Raw genomic sequence first — 27,619 nt, forward strand, 5'->3', positions numbered from 1 at the left:
TATAAGCAATTTTAAAGGTCCACTCACACCGGCGGTTGGCAAAGGTCACTCGACCAAGTTGGTCGCCAAGTGACCAGTCACAAATGGTCCAAAATGGTCGCAATGGTCGCTTCTCTCGAAAAGCGATGATTTTGGGCCAGTCGCATGCTGCCCGATTTTTCAGTCGTGGTACCGCAGTCGCAAAACTGCTGGACTAATCAGGTGCGCAGGAATGGGACGTCTGTTAATGCCAATATTACTTATTTTACGTGGCGATGCAACTGTGAGCAGATGGCGAATGGCCAGTCACACTTGCTGGTGTGACCATCGGTCGCCTTCAGTCACTTTTTGGTCACCAGTTGCGAATGGTCGCACGACCTCCTCAAGTAGGAGGTGTGAATGAGTCTTAAAAGGCACTGAAGCAGAAAGTTCAGAAATTCATAACTCAGTTCAAAAAACAGGTTTTTGCAGTTCTGTAAATTGCATCTGTTAGAACACCTAGAGTGGTCAAATGTGATAAATAAACCAGCCACATTGGCCCCTTTTAAATGTGATGAATTTCAAAATTTGTGACTTCAAACCCTATCAATCAATTCAACACAACAACCAAACTTCACACAATTAAGTGTAGTGGTTGCCTACTGAGACTAAGTGACTGAAAAACATATTTAAAAATCAACAAATTAATCACCCTACCAAGTCACCAATTAATTATTTGATAAACTAATGAACACCATCAATCAGTTCTGCGGAAGCTCACAAGGTGGAGGAAAGTTCATGAAAGGCAACTTTGCCCCCAACCAATCGTCACGCAACACAACCGATCAATCCGCAAATGCTGGTGCAACAAACATGCCTGGCACAGAGCGCAGCAATGACCCGAAAAGGGTCCCAATCCACCTACCAACTAACCAGCCAATTATTAAATCACTCGACTAATCAATCAATCAAGCAGTGAATCCATCAACTGACCAATCGGCCAATCAACCAGCGAATGCCGGCATAAGGAACGTGCCTGGCACAAAGTGCAGCGATGACCATGGAGTCCAGGCCACCGGAGAAGAGAACAGCCACAGACGCATGGTTGCACTCTGGAATGTCAGCGAGGCCCGAACGATGCCTGGGCATGCACAAGTGGCAGACCATGCTGTGGTTGGAGAGGCGGCGGCGCACGGCCTCGTACAGCACCTTGTCCAGTTCAGCCACAGCAGTCGCTATCTCTGCGCGCTCGTCTAAAACCTGCATGCAAAACAAAAGCAAATGTACTCCTGCAGATATTTGTACAAAACCTCGGTATAAAGGAGTTGCACCCGGCACGAAAGTACCTCCGTGATATTCTATATTCGTCATAAGCACATGTGGTGACATCAACAACAAAAATTTTCCCTGTCAGCTCTAAGCAAAAGAAATGCAAGTGCAAGCAACGACAGGCCTCCTGTCGATTTTACAAATGTGCACTTCTCACTGTTGTCAATATAGAACTCTGTGATCGAAGCGATCACACAATATCAGCTAGTTGCTCGCCAACTGCAAGCCAGCCAAGTCAGGCTGCTGGAGCTACTCGCCACCATCTGACATTTCGCACATAACTAGAGAGGTCGCCCCCATGACTGCAAGTGTGCATTGTCTTCCCCCCAACAAAGCTGACACCGACTGCAAACGCCACACTGATCATACATGTAATATGTTGGGGTTAAAAAGAAAAAAGTAAATCAAATTACCCCAGCCCGTGCCCCTAGGTATAGATGGCTTACACTGACCACACAGCTGGAACCTTCTCTCTGAATACATGCCATGGCGATACTCTCTTCCTTTTTGGAAATAAGCAAAAGTAACATCGTGATAAGTCCACTTGTGAGACCACTACCGTTTGCCATTTCTGTTCCATCTTCTGTTTCTGTGTGTCAGCTGTTACACTTCAAAAAACATTACACTCTTATGCTGTAGACGATGGTAAAGACTAAAACAACCAGCTTGACATTTGGGCGTTCTTCTTCATCCCTGTTTCCACACAGTACCCTGATTTTACCATGGAAGACTAAAACATTGGCAAGAGTTTGAGTTGAGAATCTAACTCTCCAGTGGGCAAACTTGTGCCCGGAAGGACAAGCTACACTTAGATTGCATTGACAGCAGCGAGTGCAGTCACTGCATCTAACTCATGGGTCGAATTCGTCCACTCTTTATATGTGTATATTGCTGTACATTCCAGAGCAATTGCTGGTTCATGTGTACACTCGAGAACATACGCTCTTTGCCAAGAGTATACGGGTTATGCTTGCAGCAACTGTACAGGTCTTTAAGGGAGTTCCTGTCGTGTGCCATAAGTTCCAACATGCTGAGGAATGAAAAGAAGAACCCTCGTACTCACCATCCACATGCCTGGAGTGTCAGGAGCACGACGGAAACCACACCACACAGTGGAGCAACACATGTGGTGAAAGTGCAAAATAACCTGTACACTTTTGACAAAGACTGTACAGCGAAATCTCGATACAACGAGCTTCAGAGGACCGCGGTAAATTGTTCATTATTCTGAAGGGTTGTTACAGTGAAAGCCCCAAAACTGCCCATTCCGCCCATCAACCCTCATAAGTCGTCAACACGTGAGCGATCCACGAAAACACCGCTGTTGCTATTTTTCATCGATTCCGCCACTATACACCACCGAAGTACCATATAATAAGAGTGATGTGTGCAAGGCAGATGCTGATGCCAAGAAAACTACTGACAAAAAGGTAGTTCCACGTCGCCCCCAAAGCACAATGTTTATTGCGGTTTTTTTGTTTTTCACGTTCCTTGCCGTAGACAACACATCTGTCCCGCTCGAGGCAGACACTATGCCAAAGCGCAAGCATGCGTAAACTACACCATCTGGAAAGTGCAAAGCACGACCGTGTGGCATCCCTGCGAGTGCGGAGGCTACATTTCTCCACACGCGTAGCTAGTACGGCTGCAAAAATAAGTGCGAAAGAAGAAAGAGACACGTCTCCATTGCTAAGCGACACTTTTCTGGCCAGAGCGTAAGCTCACAAAACCTGATGCATCGTCACCTCTGTAATAGATTAAACAAAAAAGTTTTTGCCCGCTGTCGCCCGCGTTTTTATTCCTCTGGCACCATCTCAGGTTTTCCGAACCCATGTGCTGCGGTGTCCACTTTCTGTGCCCTGTTGTCTACTAGCCTATTGTTCCGGCTGCCATGAAGGATACACAGAAACCTAAGAATCCCAGATTTTGAAATATTAGCTCATAGTACGGAGGTGTTCTGAACATGACAAGTTAACCGAATAACGATCGTTATTCTGAAAAGTTCAGTATTCTGAAGTTCGTAGTACTGAAATACCTTTACACCGAAACTATATCAAGTCAGCTGGGGGTTTCTGAAAAGTTGGTTAATCTGAAAAGTTTGTTAATGTGCTGTTCTTAGTAACGAGCTTTTACTGCACAATAGTGTTGTCGTGCACGCAATCTATTTAGACAAGACTCTTTTGCCATGGAACCATAGCCAAAACATTCAAGAAATTTTCAATATGGTAGGCACGCCTTGTGCCTTGTGATAATCTGGTAAAAAAAAGACAGACCCTGGCAAAATGTAAAACAATGTATACGTGACATCTACGATGAAAATTGGCTGACTATTCCAACTAGCCATCTTGCAACAGACACATACGAAGCAAGCAAACATGCCTTCCTGAAGAAGGCCCGTCCCAGGGTCGGCATGGGTGGCGGTCCATTTCCAAGCTCCCTGTTCAGAGAGCTGCTGAGCCAGGGCTCGATGGGGCACAGCAGGGTCTCGCCGAGGGGGCCGGGCTGCCAGCCATCAGGCTCGAACAGGTCGCCCGCGGGCAGCCGGTGCCACGGGAACAGGCGCACGGCCAGGCGTCCCTGGGCCACGCTCTGCTTCAAGTCCAGGCAGTAGATGCCGATCGCTGGCAGCTCGGTCCAGCTCTGCAAAGGGGGTTTGGGTGCCCTTGTTACACATCTCGCAACCTGGATGAACTTGTTCCGGGGCAAGCTGGCATCTGTATATCAGTCTACAGTAAGTGTCTTCAAACGCATTGCTCCATATTAGGTCACTGCAGTGAATTCTCTCAAACTCAAGCTTGACTTCAATCAATTAATCAATCAATTAACCAATCAATCAGAGGGTGCCTGAGTGGCTACACGCGAAACAGTGAGACTAGCCATGCCAGAATTCGTGCATGTGCACGTCTGCATGTGAGAGAGTGCATCTGTATGGCCCGACACAGACAAATGTTGGCAACAAGTCTAAATAGGCAAAAATGTGGGGAAAGAAAAAGAAAACCTTAAGAAGATATTGACAAGTAAGGTTCTCGACAAATGCCCCCATTGAAAGAAGAGAGGCGCGATGCACTGAACGATGAAAAGAAAGCAAGACATTTAGTGATACTATCATGTTAAGCAAGAGAAAGATCTGTGGTGTCATTAGGTGCCCATGCATAAGAGACAAACGTGTTCACGCTTAGGCAGGTTTGCGAGATTATGTGGTAGTGCATTCCCTTCGGCTATTGCTTCAAGAAAAAATGATGGTCAGGATGCTTTTATTCCAAGCTAGTGGCAATAAAATTGTGAATACAATTGTGACAATTGTGGCAACTGATTTCACAAATGTGAAAATCTTTTCATCAATGAAGCTGTTGTTTCTTCTCAATATGTAATCCATCATCTGTTGCAGCTTTCTGAATGTCAAGGTGAATTGCACTAACACATCTAAAGTGCATTTTATTGTTATATTTTTGCTCCACGGTGACAATTTTGTGTTCTGATGTTCAATTCAGAGTGGGTTCAGGTTTTTTATGGCTCATTTCACGTCACTGAATGGTGGATTGCCCTTGTTTTGCCTTTTAGGCATGGATTCCACTAAAAATTCAAGGACAGCTTATTTCTGCCATCTACATGTGACAACTTCCACCACTGGGATCCAGCAAGCAGCATTACGTCGTCTTCTGGCAGATGAGCATAACCCAAGCATTCGGGATTCAGGGAGCCTCTGTAACTCTGTATAGTTCACCATTGGCCAATCTGGGTGGCTCAAATGTTCACCAAAGGTGAGATGGAAAAATAAGAGTTCAGAGAAATTCTTATAAGTATGCGCAAAGTGACAAGAGATAAAAGTTAAGAGGAAGCTGTAGCTCTGGGGCTCCTATCTAAGTACATGGAAAAGCAGAAATTGTTTTTCTCGGTAACCACTGTACGAAATTTAATGAAGCTTTTTGCACTTAAAGGAGAAAGTTAATACCTAGTGACAGTTTGAAGTGGAATTTTTTTGTTTAAGCTGTTAATTTTTTAGTAAAAATTGTTGAAAATAGCAAATTCTCAGGAAATGAAACTATGAACTTTGCCACTTTGTAACTCGGCAATGAAAAAAGATATTGAAATTCTGTAAAGTGAACTTAATAGTAAATCCAAAGCAGACAATGCTGGTGTGTTATACATCACTTTCAAATATACCACTAAGATGTGAATAAAACTTTTGCAAAAGCTCCGTAAAAATTGTAACAAATTTACGTAATGTACAATATAAATTAATGTGTACATGTATATTAAATCTGTCCGCTCTGGATGTTCTGACTGATGCAATTCACAAAGCTGCAATATTTATTTTTGGTGCAGAGTTTGGAATTTGTAAACTTCATGCTTCTATTTTGTTTTTCTAACTTGACCAATTTCTGCAACCTTTGTCATATAAACAAGGTCATAAATCAAAATTTTGCTTTCAACAGTCACTAGAATTTAACTATTTTTTCCAATGCACCACAATTTCCTTAAAATTGGACCAGGGGTTATCTCAGAAAAAACATTTCTGTGTTTTAGATGCAATTGAATAGGCGACGTCAGAGTTGCGGCTGAACTAAAGCTTCCGTGTAAGGATAAATAGATTTGAGGAAAGGTGAAGCGCTCCTTTCTTGTCCCTCCACACGTCCACGTCGCCAACCTTTGTTCCAGCTATTCAATATTGCAACGGATGTTCCACGTTGCATAGCAAAAAAGAAGATAATAAAGAAACTGATTTCAAATGATGTTTAGGCAGCCATACCTCATTTGGTTTTGGAGCCACCACCGATGCAAGCGTGAGACTGGTGCCCTTGACTTGATACAGCAGGCTTCGACGTCCAAAGACATCACGCCCAAACCAAAGCTGCTGCTCGTTCCTCTGTATAAAATGCAAGAAAAAAAAAGGGGGGGGGGGCGTGAAACAAACCTGTGTCACATCTGTGCTCCCTGTACTCAACCAAGCAACGGGCTCAGCCAAGAATGCCTACACTTGGTTGTGTCCAACCTAGCACTTGGCCAAAAAGAAAAAGAAAATAAAACAAAATAACATAAAATGGGGGCCGAAACTACTGAAGGATGGTTGTCAAAGTCAACCAATAGCTTCCCAACAGACATGCTGAGGTATGCTACTTACTGGCTAGCTGTATCAGTTAAAGGGACATTAAAGAGAACTACCAAGTCAGTTTAGACTAACAAAGAATTTTTAAGAGCTGTTTTCAATAACTTCCCAGCAATTGGTCGATTTATATAAGAGAAAATGAAGGTCAATGTTTCATATTTTGAATGAAGCAACAATGTCGAGATGTCTGTGTGACGTCTCGACACAGACGCGACGTCACACTCAAATCTGTGACGTCTGGGTGACGTCACAGATTTCAAAGTGCTTTTTTTCGCATTTATAAGAGGTAGTAACTCAGAAGAGGTTCTTGAAACTTGCAGAGCTCATTCTTTGGATCTTTTAGAATACAATGTAGTACATTTTTATCGATAGAAAACTAGCTAGCGTCGTGCAGATGATGTCAGGATGAGCTGATGCAGGAAGTTCAAGGTGGTGTCGCCACCAGTCTATCGTATTGCATCTTTTCTGGTTTTACAAGCCGCTTCCTATGCAAACAGGACTGTAATGCAAGAAATCGATTGTCATCACAGGATAGACCACGAGTTTTCAACCACCACTGAACGAAATGCTGAATTCTTGCATGCTTGCATCCACTGTGAAACATAATGTCATCATCTGTATCAATTGTAATATCAGCATTGCTTGTACCTCATAAAGCGACAATGAAACCCTTCACCACTACCTGTCTTAGTGATATGCCATAAACACATGAACAGTAAAAGCACACCTCTTAAGCAGAATAATTGCCACTAAAATGCTAATTCTGGCCTCACAAAGCTAAGTGGGAAGCAAGACGTTTGGTGTGACTCTTTGTGGCAAGTATTTTTCGTTTTAGGCTCGAAGACATAATATATACCTTTGAGAAACTGCATTGAGCTTATCTCGCATAACGGCCTAAAGTGCTTAGCAAAGTACACTGTCATACCATTTCAAAGACTACAACATAATCCATGAAACTCTCATAACACAGTTACAATGTGAAAAGGCTATTGGCTACCAAAAATAAATGAAATTTGACTGATAAATTTTTCTTGGGCATTCTTAATGGCTTAATCATTTCTTTATTGAAGAGGCACTAAATGATGTGTGACAGGAACCTACCTACCTACCTCCTATCTGTCGCAAAGTGCTTCGAATGAGACAAAAAATGGTTCACATTGATAAAGCAATAATGAGCGTTTGTACCTTGAAGTAGACAAATGCCCATGGTCCTTCGATACGTGACACGGTGTTCAGCAGCTCAGATTCGCAGGCACAGTGCGATAGCTGGTGAAGCAGAAAGTTGGTGTCGCACTCCTTGTCCGAAACCTGCGAAGTCGACAGAACCAAAAGATGAGTGCCTCGACTCTTGCTGGTGGCTACTGCTTCTACACTGCGGTAGAACACAGCTCAAAAGTGCATCAGAAGTCAATACAACAAGACTGAATGCCCATCCCGAGGCGGTGCGGTTTCCCACGCTTTCTCGTTCTTTATCCAGACATCAAAGAACTGCAATAACCCCTTCCACAAATGCTGTGCTTCAATCAAACCCAGCCCACATTAAACGCATCGTTGAAGAACTCATGTATGAATACAGCCAATGCCTGTTGTGAGGCCACTCACAAGGGGCCTTTGAGGTACTAGAAAAAAAAAAAACTTCTGTAAAAAAAAAGAAAAAGGAAAGCAAAAGAATGTATACAATACTAAACAAGCCCTTAGGTGAAGCAGCCATAGCTAGTCCCAATGCTTAAGGCACCAGTGGGCACAAGGTTCATTTTGTTTTCCACCATAACATGTTGAAAGGACTTCCTGCACCAAGTTCAATCCATCTGTACACATAATTTATTTCCTTATTGTAAATATAGATTAACCTATATATACACAGACATAACAAATTATCGGATATAATAAAGTAAATAGAAAATTTAAAGATTTTTTTTCATCAATATCAGCTCGTATGCTTTTAACAAATACTGGAAATAATCAAGATATTTTCCTGTTAGATGTGACTATGTTATAACAAGTTCTGACTGTACTCTAAGCCTAAATGCATTTCAGAGCGGAGTGATAAAAATATTACGAAAAATAATAATGCACATGCACTTAATTTAAGAAAAAGCATTATGAACAACAGATCTGAAATTGTTACAGTCCAGGATGGGAGCAATATCCTAACATTTCTCCTAGGTTGCCAACCAAGTTTGTATGGCAAGCAGGTGCTTCTACCTTAAAGTCGTAATTCAACCTGGATGAAATTTAAGTAACGCGTGCAAAAGTGATTTCTCTCAAAACAGGGTTAAATGGACACTAAAGAGAAATGCCAAATCTGCATAGACTGATAAAATATTCGTTCAAAACATAATTTTCATTAATTGTATGGTAAGAGGTTGATTGCTAGAAACGAAAACGGAGTCAGAATTCAATTTACTAAATGTTGTGACAAAACCTTTGCGTCTTCACTATTTTCTCATAAATATAGATCGTCATGGCGCAGCAGAAGTTCTGGAAATTTGCCAAGTTCCATCTTTTTGACACACACTGCTAATAAATCTAATTTCTTAGGGGTTACTGGGAACCTTAACTAAAGCAATGGCAAAAACATGACATCACTGAACAAGTTATAGCAGCAAATCATTTCACACACACACACACACGCACGCACGCACGCACGCGTGCACACACACGCATGCATGCACAGCATGTGATCTCAACAGCAGCCAACCCCGACTTCTTTGATGACTTACAACTTTTGCATTTTTACGATACAATGTGGCTCCACTTTGCAGTAAAATGCTAACTGGGCCCCGAACAGGCGCTGTCAAAATACATAACGTCAGAGCGAGCTGGGACAGGAGCTACAGACAACATTGCAGCCAATCTGATTTTTTTCACCTTTTCCAGATTGCTTAGCGGAGGCTTAGCAATGGTAGGAATGCATTTTTCTGTATTGCAGGAGTATAATTTATTAATACCACTAAACTTGAGTTTTCTTTTTAGTGTCCTGTGGAGAGTGTGCATTTGCAAAATGCCTTGCAATGTCGGTTAGCAGCGGACGATCAACGAAAAGCCCCCTGCTAACCTCTCCTTTAACCACAATATCCAACATGGGGAGCTGCTTCGTAAGGGATGAAGACAAGATGATGCTATGCTTGCATCCTTTGTCTTGTCCTTAACATGTGCGTTAAATGACGGGTGGCAGCGGAGTGCAGCTTTACAGAAGATCTTGATAACAGAGGCCGAGGGTGTCACCTGGGCTGGTAAACTTGTTTTCTTGGTCTGGTCACCAGCCTACCCATTGCCACCTGTTGTTCAACCGGTAAAACGGAGCCGTTGAGGCTCCAAAATGTCAGGTTTTAGAAATTTCGTTTGGAGATACAATCAATTTCATAACACTAGCTCCATATGTTCTAGCTTTAACATATGAAGACATTCAGTAAAATGCCATAGATCAAAAGCCAGTTCACTACAGGATGTGTGAAGTAATCGATTTCAAAGATTGCACCACTTGCATAGCTTATGCACCATTGGAGCTAAGATTGAAATGGAGGACAGTAGGCCTGTGTGTAGCAAGTGGCATGCAGAATGAAGTGCATAGCTGCCAACCTGTGAACTTTACCGCAGTCTTCCATTACTGCGTGTGTAGAAATTGATCAATTCGATCGGCAGTTTTTCTATGCATTGTTATACATTTCTGTTGGAATTCTTTTACTAGGACCCTCATGCACCCCCTGAAATGACAAATGAACTTTTGCTATTTGTCAGATCTGACAATTTTCGGGAGACTGGGTAGTCTGGAAAAATGAAATTTCGACTGGAGGTATCAGTGAGATTAGCCTCTGGTGTTTGACCGAAACTAGACCTTCGACCGAAACTTGACTAGTTTTCTAAGCTCTTACATTCTGAAGACCACCTGTTCAAGTGCCCTTATTCATTACTGTACAATGTAGCACAACATTCCACATTACTGTACAGTACTGTACAGGACATTAACAATGCATGCAGAAGCTCCAGCACCAGTTGAATGCCCACTAGGCCATCTTTCTTGCCCAGAAGAGCTGATCGAATTGAAATAATCAAGTATGAGGAGGCTTCTGCATGCTCCCTGACAAGCATTGCTTGGTGGGCCTGAAGAATGCAATAAAAGATGAGCTAGATGACTGCTGCAATGAGTAAAAATAAATGCTCTCTTTATGACAAGAGCTTACCCATTTTCACATTTGCGAGGCTACTACTTTCCTGCATAGCATGGGTCTATGGCTAGTATTCATGCAAACAAATCTTCATAATAACTTTTTTTTGTGTGTGTGATCTGACTTGCAGAAATTGGGAACTAGGAACCAGGATCTCATTTTGTTTATTTTAGATGTATTTACTATCAGTACTAAAACTAGCAAATGATTACTTTCATTGATGTTCCTTCAGGTGCTTCTTTTAAGTTTCATGTAAGAATTTTCAAAAGTTGTCCGAGAAATTGTTACCTGCTTAAAAACCATTCAAAACACAAGTGGTCAGGCTATAATTTTAGGTGTCGCAGTATACGTTACGACTACTATAGGTCTTGAAATAAAATTTTAAAACATAAATTACTGAAAATGAGCACATTTCTCGTGGTAACGAAAGAGTTAAAATTAGTAAAATGTCCCACAGACGCGGCACCAAGAGGAGAGGAGGGAGAGCGCACATTATTATTATCTTTTTTTTAGCTTGCCTTGAGCACATGCCTTTTCTGGGATACATACTTTGTTAACGATGGCTTACCTTTAGATGCTGTGTACAAGCAGCAGCAAACTTAGAACAACAAAGGATGACAAGCAATACATTGTTTTTATATAATAATGTCTTTTCCCCAACTTTTATGTTCCCAATTTTGCCTATTTTGGGAACTCGTCTGTACAAATTTGCTCGAAGCAAGTGCCACATCTAGCACCCATTTACCAGCAAAAGACTGCTTATGGATATTCAGAGACCAACAAGTGAAACTTTTTTGTGAACGGAATTTATTTTTCATAAATCTTGATGCAGCATTAACAAAATCGTTACAAGCCCAAATTCAAAAGCATTCCAGAAAATTTGGGAGAGCTGGCAGGTATGCAAGTGTTACCTTGGATGAAGACCCACATTGCACTGATGACATTGATGGAGGCTTTGCAGTCAGGGGACCTCATGGATCCCATTGCTGCTATCTTATTAATGTTAGCTTGCCAAAGGGTGAACTCACACGAAGAAAAAAAGAAAGGCGTTACCTTGAGGCCCCCGAAGATCTCCCCGTTCCATGCCAGCAGGTTCCCCAGCTCATCCTTTACGGGCTGCAGTGTCAGGTGGCGGCCCCTGAGCCCCAACACCGTTGCAAGGAGCGTGAACCGAACCGCACTGGCCGCTTTCACCTCTTCCAGCTGGCATCCTTCTGGGCCCCGTCGCTTTAGCAGTGCAATTGTCTCAGTGTTCTGGAGAAAAGTAGCCACAGACAAGCTCCTGTCACTGTTCTTTTCACCAACGAATGAAAGTGGCAATGGCTGGGAAAAAAACGAAAGGGTTTGAGTGGTATTTTGAAGTCGTGAATAGTTCTTTATCTTTATGCTCATGTTCAAACTCATGTTATAGTTACATTAAACTGCCTCTGTTGACTGAGTGTTGTATGTATGATACACTGTAAGGCATTCATACCTTTTATCAGCTACCTAGACAAATCTCCATATTTTTTTCTTGTTTTATAGCCCAAATAAACAGTGAATGAATAAATCCACACAAAAAGAAAAATGAACAGAATAGAATTGAGCATCAAAGGATGAATGTCAAAGTCAATTCCCAGTAAATGTGCTGAGATATGCTGCTGGGACAGTGATTGGTTATCTCTATCGTTTAATAATGAATGAATGTGTGTTGTTTAGTGGCGCAAAGGCCAGGTATGGCCAAAGAACGCCAAGACTGTTAGTGATTTCGCGGTGGAATGATGAGTTCTGTGAAGTTGATATGACGTGGCTGTAAAGGGGCCTAAAATATAGTCACTGTAAAGTGCGCAAAATCTACATGCAATAAGATTATGGCAATGACTAATGACGAGTACTATGAGCCTTACACTGCACTGCGGAAGAATGATATGATATACAGAACATGTAAGATGCAAAAATTAGCTACAGCGCAACTGCCTCACCAGAGCTCTTGAAACACAAGGGCCTGGAGGCATGTGCTATACAGTACAACTATCACAGCGGCATCCTCTGTAGACAGGAAGCACTGCGAATGTATTGGACTAATAACATGTAAGACAATATCTCTGAGAAAACCTAGGACTGTGTTTGTATTAAAAAGCGGTTCTGGACCGAGAAACATTACAGGATGAAGAGGAATGTGCTGCCGGTATGCTAAGGAAAAACGTCTCCTTCTCTCAGATTGGGCTTGTCGACCCTCCAGGAGGACGATCAGCCTCTCCCTGCATCTACACAGGTAGGAGGGTCATTTCCGGTGAGTAGAAAGTTATGGGTGCCAAATGTGTGTCCTATTCTGAGACGATAGAATAGGACATCTGTTCGGCGTGATTTTGTTGCAGAGGGCCAGAATCCAAACTGTGGCTTTATCACGTGGAGCTTATTATTTGTTTCTGCGTCCCACATGCACTGCCAGTGGTTTCACAGTTTCTTCCACAAGGAAGGCCTCAGATCTGTGACAGGCAAATCAGCGGCAGGGTTAGCAGCTTTCAATGCGATTGATGTGGCCATCTCGTCCGCCAGAACATTACCCTTGATGCTCCTATGGCCAGGCACTCAGCATATAATGATACGCTGGTTAGGTTTACACAAGACGGAATAGAGTTCATTAAATACTGGATTTTTTTTTGTGTATAGAGTGAAATCAAGGCCTTCACGACGCTTAGGGAGTCTGCATATATCGCTGCTTTTTGAATTTTTGATTTTCTTATATGCTTCACAGCAGACAGTAATGTGTAGGCCTCGGCCGTAAAGATACATGTTTCCGGATGCAGTACATCGGTTTCTGAGAAGGATGGGCCGACGGCTGCGTAGGACACCCCGGCATTTGACTTCGAAGCGTCTGTGTAAAACTTTGCGCAGTAGTGCTTGTGCTGGAGTTCTGGTGAATGCATTTGGATTTCAATCTCTGGTGCATGTTTTGTTACTTCTAGAAAGGATATGTCACATTCTACCACCTGCCACTCCCAAGGTGGTAACAGCTTGGTTGAATGCATTAAGCGAAGCTCGAGGAGTGGGACATGCATTTCATCACTAAGCTCCCTCACACGCAGCGAGAAAGGCTGTCTTACAGAGGGATGATTACAGAGAAGTGTAGCACATGTCATATCGTTAACAGTGTTAAAACATGAATGTTGATGATTGGAGTGTATTTTCAGGAAATATGTGAGGCTGATGTAAGTTCTTTGCAGATGGAGTGACCATTCGTTTGATTCCGTGTATAAGCTTTCAATAGGGCTTGTCCTGAAAGCGCTACGCGGATACCTAGATGGTGGACAGGATCTAGAATCTTTAGTGCGCTCGGAGCGGCAGAGTTATATACAACGGCGCCATAGTCCAATTGTGATCGAATCAGACTCTTATAAACATTCATCAGGCACTTCCTGTCGCTACCCCATGTTGTGTGGGATAGAACTTTAAGTAAGTTCATTGTCCTTAGACATTTTTCTTTAACATATTTAATGTGTGGAATGAAAGTCAACCTATATTCAAGTATAATACCTAGAAATTTATGTTCTTTGTTGATAGGTATTTGATGTCCACACAGTTGAACACAATGATCTGGAACCAGGCCTATCTTTCTAGTAAAAAGAACACAAGAACTTTTGTGGGGGCTGATTTTATATCCGTTTTTGTCTGCCCACTTGGACACCTTGCTCAAGCCCTGGTGTACCTGTCTCTCGCATACTGCGAGGTTACAGGATTTGAAGCCGATTTGAATGTTGTCCACGTAGACGGAATAAAAAATGGCAGGCGGTAATGAAGCATGAAGTGTGTTCATCTTCACGGTAAAGAGTGTACAACTAAGCACGCCTCCCTTGGGTACACCTGTTTCTTGTGTAAAAGGCCGCGACAATACGTTGCCAATTTTCACGTGGAAGATACGATTTAACAAAGAGCTTTCAATTATTTTCAGTATATTTCCACAGATGCCCATTCCGGACAAGTCTCTTAAGATCCCGTAACGCTAGGTTGTGTCATACACCTTCTCCATGTCGAGGAATATTGACAAGAAATACTGTTTAGGTACAAATGCATTGCGGATATATCCTTCAATGCGCACAAGATGATCTGTTGTCGACCGCCCTTCTCTGAAGCCACACTGATAGGGATCAAGTATATTGTTGAGTTCAAGGAAATGTATGATTCTGCGATTAACCATTTTTTCAAAAAGCTTACACAAGCAGCTTGTAAGAGCTATCGGGTGATAACTTTCCGCCATGGATGGGTCTTTCCCCTGCTTCAAAACAGGGACCACAGTCGCTTCTTTCCATGTGTGTGGAAGGTATCCGGCCGCCCAAATAGTGTTGAAGAGTGCTAGTAGTGCAACTTGTGTGTCAGTGTGTAAGTTTTTGATCATGTTATACATGACACGGTCAGGTCCCGGCGCAGTGCTCTTGCATGAAATCAAGGCAGCTCTCAACTCGGCAGTACTGAATGGCAAGTTATACGCTTTGTCGTGTTTGCATTTACGTACGAATGGCTTAAGTTCTTCTATTTCTTTGTATTTAAGGAAAGATTGAGAACAGTGTATTGAGCTCGACACATGCTCAAAGTGTTCCCCAAGGGAGTCTGCCTGGTCTTGCAAGGTATTCCCTTGGTCGTTCACCACAGGCAACGCATGGATTTGTTGCCCTTCTAGCTTTCTTAAGCCATTCCACATGTTTGCCTCCTGCGTGTATGAATTAATGCCAGAAAGGAACCTCACCCAACTTTCTCTCTTTGCCTGATGTCATGTCCGCCTCCCCTGTGATTTAATTTGTTTAAATTGAATTAGGTTTTCGGCATTAGGCGATCTGCGCAATACATCCCATGGCTTGTTCTGTGATCTTTCGCGCCTCTCTACAGTCCTTGTTCCACAAGGGAACACGTCTTCTAAGTGAACCACCATTCATCTGCGGGATAAACTTTTTGGCTGCATCAATAATAAAAGCGGTAAAATATGCAACAGCATCATCTATAGTAAAATCATTTATAAAATCTCGTGTTTAATAAGACGATTCTTTAAGATGCTCCCAATCCGCCGATGCTAATTTCCATTGAGGAATATGCGGAGGGTTCTCATGCAGAGTTATCAGGTTTAAAATTACAGCAAAGTGGTCACTTCCATACAATTTATTGATCACGGACCATTCTAGGTGAGGCAGAAGAGAAGAACCGATTGCTAGATCTATTGCTGAATATGTGTTATGTCGGACACTGTGATACACCGGCTCCTTCTTATTAAACCGGCAGGTGCTAGAGGTCAGAAGAAAATTTTCAATCAATCGACCTCTCGCGTCGCAGCGCGAATCTCCCCACATCGTGTTGTGGGCCTTAAAATCTCCCACGAGTATGTAGGGGTCAGAAAGCTGATTAATTAGGTTATAGAAATCGGTTTTTCTCAGATGATAGTTAGGCAGTATGTATATAGAACACACAGTCACCAGTTTGTTAAGAAGGATTGCCCGAAATCACACTGCCTCAAGGGGCGTCTGGAGGGCGATCGTTTGACAAGCTACAGATTTGTCCGCAACTATTGCAACACCACTGGAGGCGTTAGCCTCGTTGCAGTCTTTACGATAAATTATGTACAGACGTAGAAAGTTTGTCTGTGGGTTTCAGATGTGTCTCTTGAACACACAGCAACCTTGGATTATGTTTGTGCAATAGTTACCTAATGTCGTCCAGGTTATGTAGAAGTCCTCGTACATTCCACTGTGGCATTTGTGTTTCCATTATGATAAATGTGTTGGGTGCTGTGTGTTTAAGAGATTAAGATAAGTTCACCGGCCCTTTGGAGGCGCTGTGATGCGAGTTTAGTCTTTTCTGAAGTGATCGAGAGAGCCTCGCCACACCTTAGGCGCTGGTGGCGCCATCTTGCTGATGGTTGTGCCCATTGCTTCTTGCGAGGCGTTGGACCCGCACACTTCCAAGCGCTTTGTTTGACGTGAAGGCCTCGGCACGTTGGCCGAGGCCTTTGAGGCCACCTGCCCGGAGGTGGATGGCCCCTTCTGCTGGGGTGGCGGAGCAGCGCTAGCTGCAACCACCGCGGGGGCAGATGGCGTAACTGCCGACTCGCTGCTTAAGGGTCAGACAGCCGCCGGAAGCCGTTGTGTCGCTGTCCCCTGACACGTCACATCAGCAAAGATGTTCTTGGGCAGGTATGAAATCCGCGTACGTGCCTCCTTGAAACTTACGTTTTCTTTGACTTTGATTGTAACAATTTCCTTTTCTTTCTTTCAGGATGGGCACGACCGCGAGTATGCGGCGTGCTCCCCATCATAGTTTACACAGTGGAGAGAGTTTTCACAAGATTCAGAGGTGTGCTCATGAGCACTGCATTTCGCGCAGGTTTGGCGGCCTTGGCAGCTCTGTGAACTGTGGCCGAAATGCTGGTGCTTTAAACATCGCAGGGGATTAGGAACATATGGCCGAACATGAAGCTTGATATACCCGGCCTCGATGGACTCAGGCAGAATACTTGTGCCAAATGTAAGTATCAGGTGTTTGGTCTTTTATTTCTTTATCGTCATGCCTCATCTTAATTCGTTTAACATTAATGACGTTCTGCTCACTGAAGCCTTCCAGGAGTTCAGCTTCAGTCAGCTCCAAGAGATCATCTGAGACTACGCCACGGGTGGTTTTCATAGTACAACGAGGAGTTACAGTTACTTGGGCATCCCCAAACGATACTAGGTTAGGTAGCTTTTCATATTGTTTCTGGTTGCGGAGCTCCAAGAGGAGATCACCGCTTGCCATCCTGGATGCTTTATAACTTGTATTAAAAACTTGGGTGAGAGACTTAGACTCGAGGAATGGTGAGATTGTTCGCACGGGTTTGTCTGGTTGTTCGGAGTGGACTACATGGAATCTAGGGAAAGTTTCTTTTTGACGGGCAAAATACTAGAAGACCATCATCGGTGCGCCCCCTCTTCAGAGAGCGATCAGGTAGTGGGGGGAAGGAAGTAGCCATAAGAGAGTGTAATTTCGGCAGTAACGCCAGCCACCCACCGTGGAGGGGACCACCGTCCTACAAGGGGACGCTGCAGAACTTGCAAAACACGGCCTGCAAACGCCAGCTGTACATTACCAATATAACCAAATATGAAATAACGTAGGTTGGCTATTCACACAAGGTTAACCCTTGCTGCCTGGAAAAATTGGAAGGGAAGACAGGAAAGATGAGGAAAGTGAAGACAGGAAAGACAGGAAAGTGAGAGGGAGAGAGAGAGGCAGGAAAAGGCAACTGCCGATTTCCCCCGGGTGGGTCAGTCCGGGTATGCCATCTATGTGAAGCAGAAGCCAAAGAGGTGTGTTGCCTCTGCCGGAGGGCCTTAAAGGTCCGAACACTCGGCATCAGCTCAACCCCCAGGATCCCCCTTTCCCCAGACACGGCTAAGCCGTGCACGGCTACACGTGGTAGGGGCCAACCCTCATGTGCTCGGGTACGTGGTGTTGCAACACACCAAACGCCTGCTGACACAGACGCCCCTGGTTAGTAGTATGAGGCGTATGGGTGCAGCGACGTACGGACATTGTCGGAGTGCACTCGGCCAGTAGCCTTCAGTCTCACTTTCCAACGATACAAGGAACTTTATGTATTCATTTTCCTTGCACCTATGGTTGTGTTTCCAGATATGCTGTGGCCAGCATCTCATCAGGCATTGCCCATAATACAAGATGATGTATTTTTTATACTGCATTCACGTGCCGGTGCTAGTGTTTCAGCATGGCATGTTGTGTTTGGCAGAGGAATGCCATGAGTGGTGTATACGGAATGCCAGTTCTGCATTCTATTTTGATAACTAAATGGTCTGCATATGGCCAAGATATCATGTATCGATGCTGACACTGTGAGTGCAGCTGGAGTGACTGTGCATTTGTTATAGCAACAAAAGGATGCAGTTGGTGTATTCTAATACTACTATATTGTGAGGCTGAAGGTTGGTGGATTACCAAGAAGCTTGAGAGAGAGCAAAGGACTGAGGACTGTGCAATGAGCAACGGTGGGCAAGATGGTTATGAGACAAGAGCGTAGGCCCTTTATGGTCCAAACTTTATCACTAAAGTGAGAAATTTGTACTGGGTGCATCAGAATGAAAAAAAGACAGGCAAAAATAGAGAAAAAATTTTCCATGCCGTTTTTGGCAACATATTAAAGGCTTTCCTCATTAATTGCCAACAAATCAGGGCATTGCAGGCAGTGTATGATTTCTCAAACTTCTAAATACACAATCATAATGGTGTGAAGTATGGCCACGAAATATTTGAAGTCTATTTTTGTGCATATGCCTTAGGGAGCAATGTCCAGGGATATCACACACGCATGGTCATTTGCAAAATATCAGAGAGAACTACACTTAACTGCAGCACTAATTTCACAACTAATGTAATCAGCGTTGCTGACGCTCAGATTTCTAAGATGTCTTGGTGCTGGCTTTTCTCCAAGTAGGATACTTGTTGTAAAGCATTACGACTCCTAAAGGAATCATTCAAGCAGAAAGGCTTAAGAGATACAAAGAGGGCAACGTGGATTTGAGAGTAAACAGAGTAGCCAACATCCTCGATGAGATTATGAGGAAGCAGTGTAGATGGGCAGGTCATGCAATACACAGAACAGATAACATGTGGTCTGTTACTCATGGGTAACAGAATGGATGCCAAGGGAAGTGAAACACACTCAAGGCCAGTGCATGATTAAGTGGTGTGATACGAGATCAGAAGATTTGCTGGCCAGGAATCAACTGTCGCAAGATGGTCGTAATCGGAGATTGCTGGGAGAGGCCTTTGTTCCGCAAGTAGAGTCCCATGATAGACTGGTGATGATGATGGTATGTCTGTGATCCGCCACTTGTATTCCACTGAGTGCACGAGAAAACTCAGTCCACCTCGAATGAAACAAGATTAATTTTGGAGCAATTCTTCCATTATCAATAGATTGAATACACTCAATCTTTTTCAAAATTAAATCAGCGGGCATCAGGCACAGCGATTCCAGCACATTTCTGCCACTGTTTGCTGGGAGTGCAGGAAGTCTTGGTCTTAAGAGCAAAGCATGCATCATTACAGCCTGAATCTTCAAGATCGTCCCAAAACTTTGTAAATAGTTTCCCTTCAGGCCATCTTTAAACCTCGGGGACACTAAGTCAGTGGAGGCCATGTTCAGATAGTACAGTAGCTTGGGAAGTGTTGCCACCGAGGCAGCGATTTTCTCAATTGAAGTTGAAGTTTATTGATAACAGAGAAATAACAGGTACACTGCATGTGATTAAGGATGTTACAGTGACGCGTGACGTCAAGCATTATTATGGCTATATTTTGTCACAACCCATCTTTTAAACAATCTCACCTTGTCAACTATCCAAAGGCTGTAATGCGTTGCAGACAGATGTGTTGGCTATGTGTATGACCACTTCTGCAAATCATCCCACACTTTACATTCACATCTGTCCGTTGTGATTGGTCTGTCACAATATGTCAAGTTATCTTTAAGCTGCCTTTGTTTTCCAGTGCTGTAAATATGCCTCACTTGCATGAGCAACAGTTTGACAAAAGTATCTCCTTCCTTGAAGTACAGCAGCATCGCATGAAAGCTTATTTCTTGACATGATACCGTTATATGTTCATGTTGAAATCTGAATTCGTTGAATCCTCATAAATAATGTGTTCAGGAGTTCTCAATGTGAATAAACTATGCTGCACTCCAACTCATAATTAAAAAGTAAAGTGGTGGATGTGCGATGTCGCTGGTATAGGATGGCAGGCATAACAGTGCATTGTTATCATTAAGGAAATTGGAGTCCATCCTGAATGCAGGGATTCTGACTTGGTAGTGGCATCTCGTCAGTTTAATAGCAAGGAACTGAGTTGAGTAAACACACTGTGGTGTGTTTTGAAAGCTATTATATTACTTTTCATTGGATAAATGTAAAACTTTGAAAGAACCCCGTATCTGGTTGAAAAAGAAGCCAATGAACATAATACGCCTACTCAGTTCAATGAAGTTTCTGTGGACCTTCTGCACCTATTCATAGCGCACTGTTGAACTCTGCAACGAGTGGATGGGAGTGCAGCCTGGCACAGCACAACCTGCACCTTTTCGTTTCTGGTGCCATGCACCGTTTCTAAATCGAATGTAACCAATGTCATAAAAAACAACAACCTACAAATAGGGCAATTACTCTACGGTTGGCAACACCGGCATGGGGCACCATGAAGCTCGCTGAATTAGTGTCTCTGTATACCTACTAACACTATGCGATTGCCGACTCGACGGCCACATAAACGTGCCGAGGTGGTGTTGCAAGTGCAGCAATCAATAAAAACAGCTACTCTTCTTGTTTTTTGCTTCACTTTAGTCATTTTCCTTATTGTCTTCCTAAGCCAGTGCACACTGCTGTGTGCATTTGAGAGATTGTATCTCCCTGCCTGACGCCTTTCTTTATTGGGATTTTGTTGCTTTCTTTATGGAGGACTACGGTGGCTGTGGAGCCGCTATAGATATCTTTCAGTATTTTTACATACAGCTCGTCTACACCCCGACTCCATAATGCTTCCATGACTACTGAGGTTTCGACTGAATCAAACGCTTTCTTGTAATCAATGAAAGCTATATATAAGGGTTGATTATATTCCGCACATTTCTCTATCACCTGATTGATAGTGTGAATATGGTCTATTGTTGAGTAGCCTTTACGGAATCCTGCCTGGTCCTTTGGTTGACAGAAGTCTAAGGTGTTCCTGATTCTATTTGCGATTACCTTGGTAAATACTTTGTAGGCAACGGACAGTAAGCTGATCGGTCTATAATTTTTCAAGTCTTTGGCATACCCTTTCTTATGGGTTAGAATTATGTTAGCATTCTTCCAAGATTTCAGTACGCTCAAAGTCACGAGGCATTGCATATACAGAGTGGCCAGTTTTTCTAGAACAATCTGCCCACCATACTGCAACAAATCTGCTATTACCTGATCCTCCCCAGCTGCCTTCCCCCTTTGCATAGCTCCCAAGGCTTTCTTTACTTCTTCCGGCATTACTTGTGGGATTTCGAACTCCTCTAGACTATTCCCTCTTCCATTATCTTCTCCGTTACCACTGGTACTCTATAAATCTCTATAGAACTCCTCAGCCACTTCAACTATCCTATCCATATTAGTAATGACATTGCCGGCTTTGTCTCTTGACGCATACATCTGATTCTTGCTAATTCCTAGTTTCTTCTTCACTGCTTTTAGGCTTCCTCCGTTCCTGAGAGCATGTTCAATTCTATCCATATTATACTTCCTTATGTCAGCTGTCTTATGCTTGTTGATTAACTTGGAAAGTTCTGCCAGTTCTATTCTAGCTGTAGGGTTAGAGGCTTCATACATTGGAGTTCCTTGATCAGATCTTTCGTCTCCTGCGATAGCTTACTGGTATCCTGTCTAACAGAGTTACCGCCGACTTCTATTGCACACTCCTTCATGATGCCCATAAGATTGTCATTCATTACTTCAACAATAAGATTGTCATTCATTACTTCAACACTAAGGTCCTCTTCCTGAGTTAAAGCCGAATACCTGTTCTGTAGCTTGATCCAGAATTCCTCTATTTTCCCTCTTACCGCTAACTCATTTATTGGCTTCTTATGTACCAGTTTCTTCCGTTCCCTCCTCAAGTCTAGGCTAATTCGAGTTCTTACCATCCTATGGTCACTGCAGCGCACCTTGCCGAGCACGCCCACATCTTGTATGATGCCAGGGTTAGTGCAGAGTATGAAGTCTATTTCATTTCTAGTCTCGCCATTCGGACTCCTCGAATCAGGGTCATGCGCACACATCACCAAGGCAAAAGCTGCCGAATAGTCATTTGACGAGGGCAAGATCGCCAATGCGACAAGAGCCGGCTGTGTGTCTTCAAAGGACCACAAAAGGACCTCACCCATAGTGCACCATTGATCCTTCCATGAAGCTCTCATATAATTGCGGTTGTGCATAGGGCAATCACAGGCAGACAATTCAGGACTTTTTTCACTTTGCATGACATCGCCCATAGGTTTCATTGCACTGCAACGCTAGCAGGAGTCGTGGGTCAGCAAAATAATTGGATACTCACTTGTGCTCATGAACACTCACTCGTGTTCATAGTCACATTAACTTCCATTTATCCAGACTCATCGACTCAAAGCATCCATGTCCATTCACTCGTATCCCACTGTCACTCGTATATTAACGGCATATCTGTCTCTATGTATCTCTTCATCATATTCACGTCAACTCAATATCAGCCACTTGCCTTCATTCATACATGCACCCATCTGAAGCCAGCGAAATGAGTCTGGAGCAAGGAGGAGTCGGTGAACTCGCGAGTATGCAGACTTATTGTGAGAGTATGAGACAAGGAGGAGAGAGTGGTTGCGAGGAGGGTAGCAAGGATGAACAAGAAAGCATGGCAACTGCACAGAAATTAGTCAAATGCCTGCAGTTGCCATTATGACACCATGTAGAAGAATTATTGCAGCTCATTGTAGACTGGTGCACAGCAGTCACTGTATAAAAAATTTGAGCTCGGAGGTGGTTTAGGGTCACTTTTAAGGCCTGTTTTTATGCACCGTGTCTTGAGCCAATGTGCCACACACACGACTATTCTGTTTCTTCTAGCTCACTAAAAGAACGCATTTGTTTCAAAGTACAAAGCACTGCTGAACTTCAGCTGCTGCAGCAGGCCTAACATAGCACAATAAGTGCACATCTTACACAGCAACTTGACAGACAAATGTTTCTTCTTTCGAGCTTTATTAGAACACGAACATTGTGGCAAGAAGTATATATATATATATATATATTTATATCCACCAAGCTACCATCTTGAGGGAAGTATCTTATCAAGACATGTGCCACTGTCCAGCATGTAAAAGAAAAAGACAAAGCTAAGAGGATTGCTTGTTGTACCCTTCCACGCTTCATTTTTGATCATATGCGCAAATTTCCCAAACTATGTACACACACAGGTATAATCAAAATTGCAGTGCAGGAGGGGGCCTGTCCGACCACCAACCTTTCACAGCGCCCTATTGTGGGGCCAACCCACAACTCCCCCTGCTTAAAAAGGAGCGCATATTTATCAAGCCATGCTAGCAATCAAAGAAAGCTGTGCTTTTGCCGATTAAAAAAAAGACACGGTCATAATCTAAGGAGAGCGACACTCTGCATAAATGTGTAACATCTTGCTTTTCAAAAATCTGCAAGTGGCCAATGTTTCAACACAAGTACACACACATTCACGCACTAAGCCCTGCAAGTAGTAGTAAGTACACTCTGGCAAAAACTGAAGCAACCACATGGAATCGCGCTTTAGTCACCCCTGTGATGACACTATGCGCGCAAATCTTCTCCCAGCCACTGATATGAAACAAAGCGGTGGCGAATTTCCAGACGAACAGAAAATCGGAGATCACACAGTTAGCAATACATAAATAAATCTTGACTTTCAGACACACGCATCAAACATGCAACAGCACGCCCAATACGAAAACGTGCAGACAATTCCAGACATTTAGAACGGAACAAGCAAGTGATAAGCACTTGTCAACATGACTATCACATGCAATGTACCAACAAGAACTTTGCCTGGCAAAGAACTTTGTGTTTGTTGCCCAAGCCCACTCATTCCAGGCTTGTCTGTTTGCTTAAGACAAAGCAGAGACAAGACACTTCAAATGCGTTCTCTTAAAAGTGCATCTATTTTTGATGGTGCAGTAAACAAATGCACAGGCGATTCAGTCCCTGGCAGCAGAAACTAGGACTAACTGAACAGGAAGTAAAAGTTTTAACGCCAAAGGCCAACAGACTTATTACTCATCTTTCTCAAGATAAGGAACTCCAGAATGTGTAGGAGTCCTTCTGCAGACAAGGATGGGTATTTGGAGGGTGGCCAACATTTCCCACAGCCCACTTTACATGTCAGCGTTTTTTTCAAGAAAGACTAGTAACTTTATTTCAGCAGCCACCAACTTCATTTCCTTTCACAGCACGCTTCTCAATTTGGGTGTCCACAAGAACCAGAACACTCGCTTCGCACCATACTTGGGATAAACTCAAAGCATTCATTCCAGTCAAAATACCAATTATGTGTCTCGGCAGGCTTTCCCAAACAAATGGTATGCCAGGAAACTAACAGTGCCAGTGTGTGCATGTAATTTCCGCCTAGATAGGGTCCCAGGTGCATAGCTTCATTTCGTATGTTTCAGCACTGCTTACACTCAACAAATGGGATTGGACAGAGCTCATCCGCGAGCTTCAAAACTTCACCACGGTAGTTACGAGAGCAATGCAGTCAGCTGTCGCAGCGCAACAAGCACAAGAACTCTTGCAACGACATGTTGCATTATAAAGCAACTGCGATGTGAATTGGTATTACTCATCCAAAGCAAGTCTCACCCTTTCACGCTCTCAAAAGTCAGCACCCACTGTTTCAACACTGAACCAGACACAGCTCCGACTTGTACAACGAACAAGCGGCACATGCTTGCGACACCTGCCCTTTTCTTATGCACACACCCTCAAGTTGCCAGAGAAAGATTATTTCACCAGCATTACCCGCTCATGCTCAAAAAACAAAACAAAACAAGCTAAGTGCAGTCACATCTCCAGCTTTGCACAAAGAGGCCAGTGAACACACCACGCCACCCAAACGCAAGAAGACTCCACACGCCTATCTCTTGATTGCGGTTCTGCTACCAAAGCGGCTTGCACAGCCACCTTGCAGGGTAAAGGCAAAACAATCTTCATCCTCGTGTGACAAGCATCTCTACTTCTAAAACCGTGCGTCCAGACCATGAGGGAATAAAAAGCACCGAAACCTTTCCCATTTGCGCCCATCTTTCCCACCACAGGCCGCAGGGGAAAAGAACAAAAAAAGTGTGTCGAATGCAGGCGTTTGAAGTCTGCTCCAGGCCAGAGGTGATATGGGGGGGGGGGAGGAGGGAGGGGGTGAAGAGAGCATGTGGGACAGTAGAAGTGTCTAATCAAAACAGCGCTGCATGTTTATTTTCGGGAAACGGACGCACGACGGCGACAACACGGGGCTTGAACAACACAAAGGGACAACTTTCTCTCTTTGTTTTTACTGACGCCGCCTCCTCGACTGTCCGGTAAAAAGATAGGCGGCAGCAACCTTCTCCTGCGGGCAGCAGCGACCGCGCACAGAAGGGGGAAAAAAAGGGGGGGGGAGGTAAAATCGCGCAGGGAGCCCCGAAGTGCAGCCCGCTGGTGCGGCGAGCGACTCCTCCATCAGTACCGGCTGCCGAGGTTCTGCTGGACGGCCGTGCGCGCCGCCTCGGCAGCCACGTTAGCGGCGGCGCCCTGGACGTGCTCGTTGCGCAGCACGCCCGCGGTGAACTCCTGCTGCGCCTTGGCGAACGAGGCGCCCGTCGAGCGGTAGAGGCGGTGGACGCGCAGCAGCATGATGCCCGACCAGGCCGCGTTCACCGCGTGGCCCGTCGCCACGATGGTGAGGAAGATGCCGAGCGCGATGGACTTGCTGAACGCGTCGATGGCGACCACGAAGCCCGAGGCGCCCGTGGTGCCGATGCCGACGGCGTAGATGACCGACACGATGAGCTGGACGAAGAAGACGAAGAAGAAGACCATGAAGTTGAAGGAGGAGTCGGAGCGGAACGCCTTGTACAGCGGCCGGAACCAGCAGAGGAACGAGAGCGGCGCGAAGAGGACCAGATAGAGGATGGAGAAGCCGAAGTGCGTGGCGCCGCCCTCCTTGACGAGGATGGCCAGGCCGCCCAGGAAGTTGAGCACCAGCACGAGCACGTAGAAGATCCACAGGTAGTAGACGGTGCGCACGATCTTCTGGAACTCGAGAGGAATGTCCACGCCGATGTCCTGGTAGAAGCAGGGCGCCACGCAGCACTTGTCGGGCAGCGGGGGCCAGTTGTTGGCGCGCGCGTTGAACTGCGCCCCGCGCAGGGCCTCCTCGCGGGCCTGCAGCTCGGCCGCCTTCTTCTCGAGCTCCTCCTGGCGCTTCTGGAGCTCGGCCGTGGAGATCGTGGTCGACTGGCCGCCGCCCGCCGTGTAGGCCGGAGGCGGTTCCGTGACGGCCTGCATAACGGCCGGCTGGACGACGGCCGCCGGCGCCGCTGGCGTCGCAACCGTCGAAGGCCTGCTGTACTGGGGCGGACTCGCGGTCGGCGGTCGCGGCTGCGCCGGTTCCGCGAACGGGTTGTAGTCCTCTAGGCCTAACCCCGACTGCGCCTGCTGGCTGCGGCTTGTCACTTGCGTGACGGCCGGGTCCGCGAACGGGCTCGGGGCGTGCGGGTCCGCGAACGGATTGGAGTCCAGGCCCGACATGGTGGAGCTGGCGGTGGGCGCCTAGGCTAGTCGCACCGCTCGTGATGTGGACGAGCCGGTGTTTGTTTTGCTTCTGTGTTCGCCCCGCTTTAAGCCGACAACTTGCCGAATGGTGGTGGGAGTTCCAACACGACCCAGACCATCTCGCGTAACCTCGCAACAACTGCGCCAAGAAGTGACGACGAGAGATACTCTCGAAGTCAGTCGAAAGGGCGACAGGAAACGCCGCGAGCGCCGCCGCTCCCGCTGCCGGAAGTAGCGCTCAGTTCCCCGGATGTCCCGTATGCGCGTGCGCGAGTCGGTGGCCGCCGCTTCGCAGACGAATTTCTCCTTCATGAACGTAAAACGACGGCGTTTATGTCATTGTACCAACACGCAGTCACATCACTGTATCAACTAGACAACAAAACTTATTTTGCTGAATATTTCTTTTTCGAAGCACGACATATCGTCTCCAAAAGCTCGCACACATTACAATGAATGCTCGCACCCACTGCGCTGAATGAGAGATGTGCACATTTTTTGCGGTGCACAAAATAACGAGAACATATAGATGCCTGAGGAATATAGAAAAATGGAAATTCCGGCAATGTCTTGGTGCACAAGATACAGGGGGAAATAGGCACGAAGGGCCACTTCGGCGGCGCACAGCCTTGTTTCGACCTGCTCACGACTAGCGATCGCTTGGTAACGCGCGAGGTTTATACCGAGTCGTATGT

At 44.8% G+C, this 27,619-nt stretch overlaps 2 protein-coding genes across 2 annotated transcripts in view; both read right to left on the bottom strand.

Annotated features, from left to right (window-relative positions):
• LOC142560730 (asparagine synthetase domain-containing protein 1) overlaps positions 1-27,619 on the bottom strand; it is a 49,607-nt gene that overhangs the window by 21,678 nt on the left and 310 nt on the right. Inside the window, exons 2-6 of the mRNA XM_075673026.1 lie at positions 11,617-11,817; positions 7,580-7,702; positions 6,038-6,154; positions 3,667-3,927; positions 995-1,218 (exon numbers count right to left, since the gene is read on the bottom strand). Of these exons, the coding sequence (XP_075529141.1) occupies positions 995-1,218; positions 3,667-3,927; positions 6,038-6,154; positions 7,580-7,702; positions 11,617-11,817 (926 nt within the window). The remainder of the gene's footprint in view (positions 1-994; positions 1,219-3,666; positions 3,928-6,037; positions 6,155-7,579; positions 7,703-11,616; positions 11,818-27,619) is intronic.
• On the bottom strand, positions 23,317-27,471 carry Scamp (secretory carrier membrane protein). Its single transcript, XM_075673028.1, has one exon. The coding sequence runs from the start codon at positions 26,898-26,900 to the stop codon at positions 25,830-25,832; it is 1,071 nt and encodes a 356-aa protein (XP_075529143.1). The 5' UTR covers positions 26,901-27,471; the 3' UTR covers positions 23,317-25,829.

The sequence above is a fragment of the Dermacentor variabilis genome, chromosome 10 (genome assembly GCF_050947875.1).
Source record: "Dermacentor variabilis isolate Ectoservices chromosome 10, ASM5094787v1, whole genome shotgun sequence".
NCBI classification, from domain to species: domain Eukaryota; kingdom Metazoa; phylum Arthropoda; class Arachnida; order Ixodida; family Ixodidae; genus Dermacentor; species Dermacentor variabilis.